This window comes from Penaeus monodon, chromosome 30, assembly GCF_015228065.2.
Source record: "Penaeus monodon isolate SGIC_2016 chromosome 30, NSTDA_Pmon_1, whole genome shotgun sequence".
NCBI lineage: Eukaryota > Metazoa > Arthropoda > Malacostraca > Decapoda > Penaeidae > Penaeus > Penaeus monodon.
Genome location: NC_051415.1, coordinates 20,849,348 through 20,850,789, shown reverse-complemented (window position 1 = coordinate 20,850,789; position 1,442 = coordinate 20,849,348). Strand labels below are relative to the sequence as shown.

At 30.8% G+C, this 1,442-nt stretch overlaps 1 protein-coding gene across 4 annotated transcripts in view; it reads left to right on the top strand.

Annotated features, from left to right (window-relative positions):
- The window catches only part of LOC119592622 (uncharacterized Golgi apparatus membrane protein-like protein CG5021), a 14,466-nt gene extending 13,066 nt beyond the window's left edge, over positions 1–1,400 (top strand). For all 4 annotated transcript variants that reach the window (XM_037941516.1, XM_037941515.1, XM_037941514.1 and 1 more), the window contains 2 exons: positions 31–171; positions 434–1,400. In XM_037941516.1, coding sequence (XP_037797444.1) covers positions 31–171; positions 434–490 — 198 coding nt within the window. In that variant the 3' untranslated portion in view covers positions 491–1,400. The remainder of the gene's footprint in view (positions 1–30; positions 172–433) is intronic.
- Positions 1,401–1,442: the final 42 nt, after the last annotated feature.

Sequence of the window (1,442 nt, the reverse complement as noted above, 5' to 3'; positions counted from 1 at the left end):
ATAGAATTATAGAACTTTTTTTCTTTTCAGGTAATTGTTTTGATTGCCCTTACCTTGAGTGGAAGCAACATGTATGGATATATTCGCTGTAAACTTGGGAAGTCTGATAGTCTTACAGAATCAATGAAAAGTATGGCCACAGGATTGGTGCAGAAGCAGATGCTTGGTAGTGTAAGTATCAATAAAAATTATTTATAAGAAAATGAGAACTGCAGAATGTATGTAAATTATCACTTTATAAAGACAGTGATATTATAGATCACTGCTGTATTAAGGAGACATTGCACCCTCATCAATTAAAGGTCAAGAAGAATCATCAATAGCAGTTTAAATTATAGATTGAAAAATAAAACTCACTCTGTCACCAAGACACATGGCAGGGAACAAGAAGTATCAGAGACACTTGTAACATTCACCACTTTGTATATTTCAGGTAACCAACATGTTTGCCCGCACACCCCCAACCAATGCCCCAAGTAGTACGGTGTAGTGAAGAATGTCATAACCTATCAAATCTCATTATTGGTTGGAATTTTTGTATAAGTAATTTATACTTAACTCCTTTGACTGTAATAGCATTGGTAGAAGTAAAGTAATTAGTATTTTTACAATTTTTCAATAATATTTTCTGTGTCAAACTATGTTAACAAATTGTTATGACACACCGTAAAAATATTCATGTAACAAAGAGGTGAATAAAGTACATTTGAGAATATGAAATGGTTTGATTATATGATATACAGTGAACGAACAAATTTTCTTTATGTATGTATATGTATGCTCTGGTGGTATCTATTTATTACTGTAAACTGTTGTAATCTGAAGAAGTGCCTCTCTTTCAAATAATTGGCTTACTTTATTCTGTCATTCCAGTCTTTTTATGAAAAAGAAAGCAGTTATTGCTTTGTGTGTGTGACTGTGATTGTAGCTTTCATTACATGTATATGTTTTATGTTATATGCTGTTTTTTGCAGGTTGTTTAATAGGAAACTTGTTTGGGAAATATAAAAATTAGGCACAAAACTTACATTTAACAAGAGTGTAACTGCACAATAATCTGGATTAGATAAATGAAAAATGTTCACCTTCTATTTTTCAATCTGGGGAAGTTTTGTTTAGTTTTTATTTGCATATGGGAAAAGAGTGTGTGTGAGGGAGTGCCAGCATTATTAAGTTTAGTTAAAAAATATATATATCATTTACTTGCCTTTGTCATTCTTATCAAATATTATTTTGTGTTTTGTTTACACAGTATGCATGGCTGCCCTAAGCAGTATTTTCTTTATCTGCTACTTTATATATTTTCTTGTTACTGGTGATCTTCAAGAGGGCACCTTTTCAAATATATTTTTAGTATGTAAATCAGATAAATTATATGTGATTTAAAATGCCTTCCAAAACAAGTCTTTTGTTAACCTATTTCAGTCCATAATTTATATCTT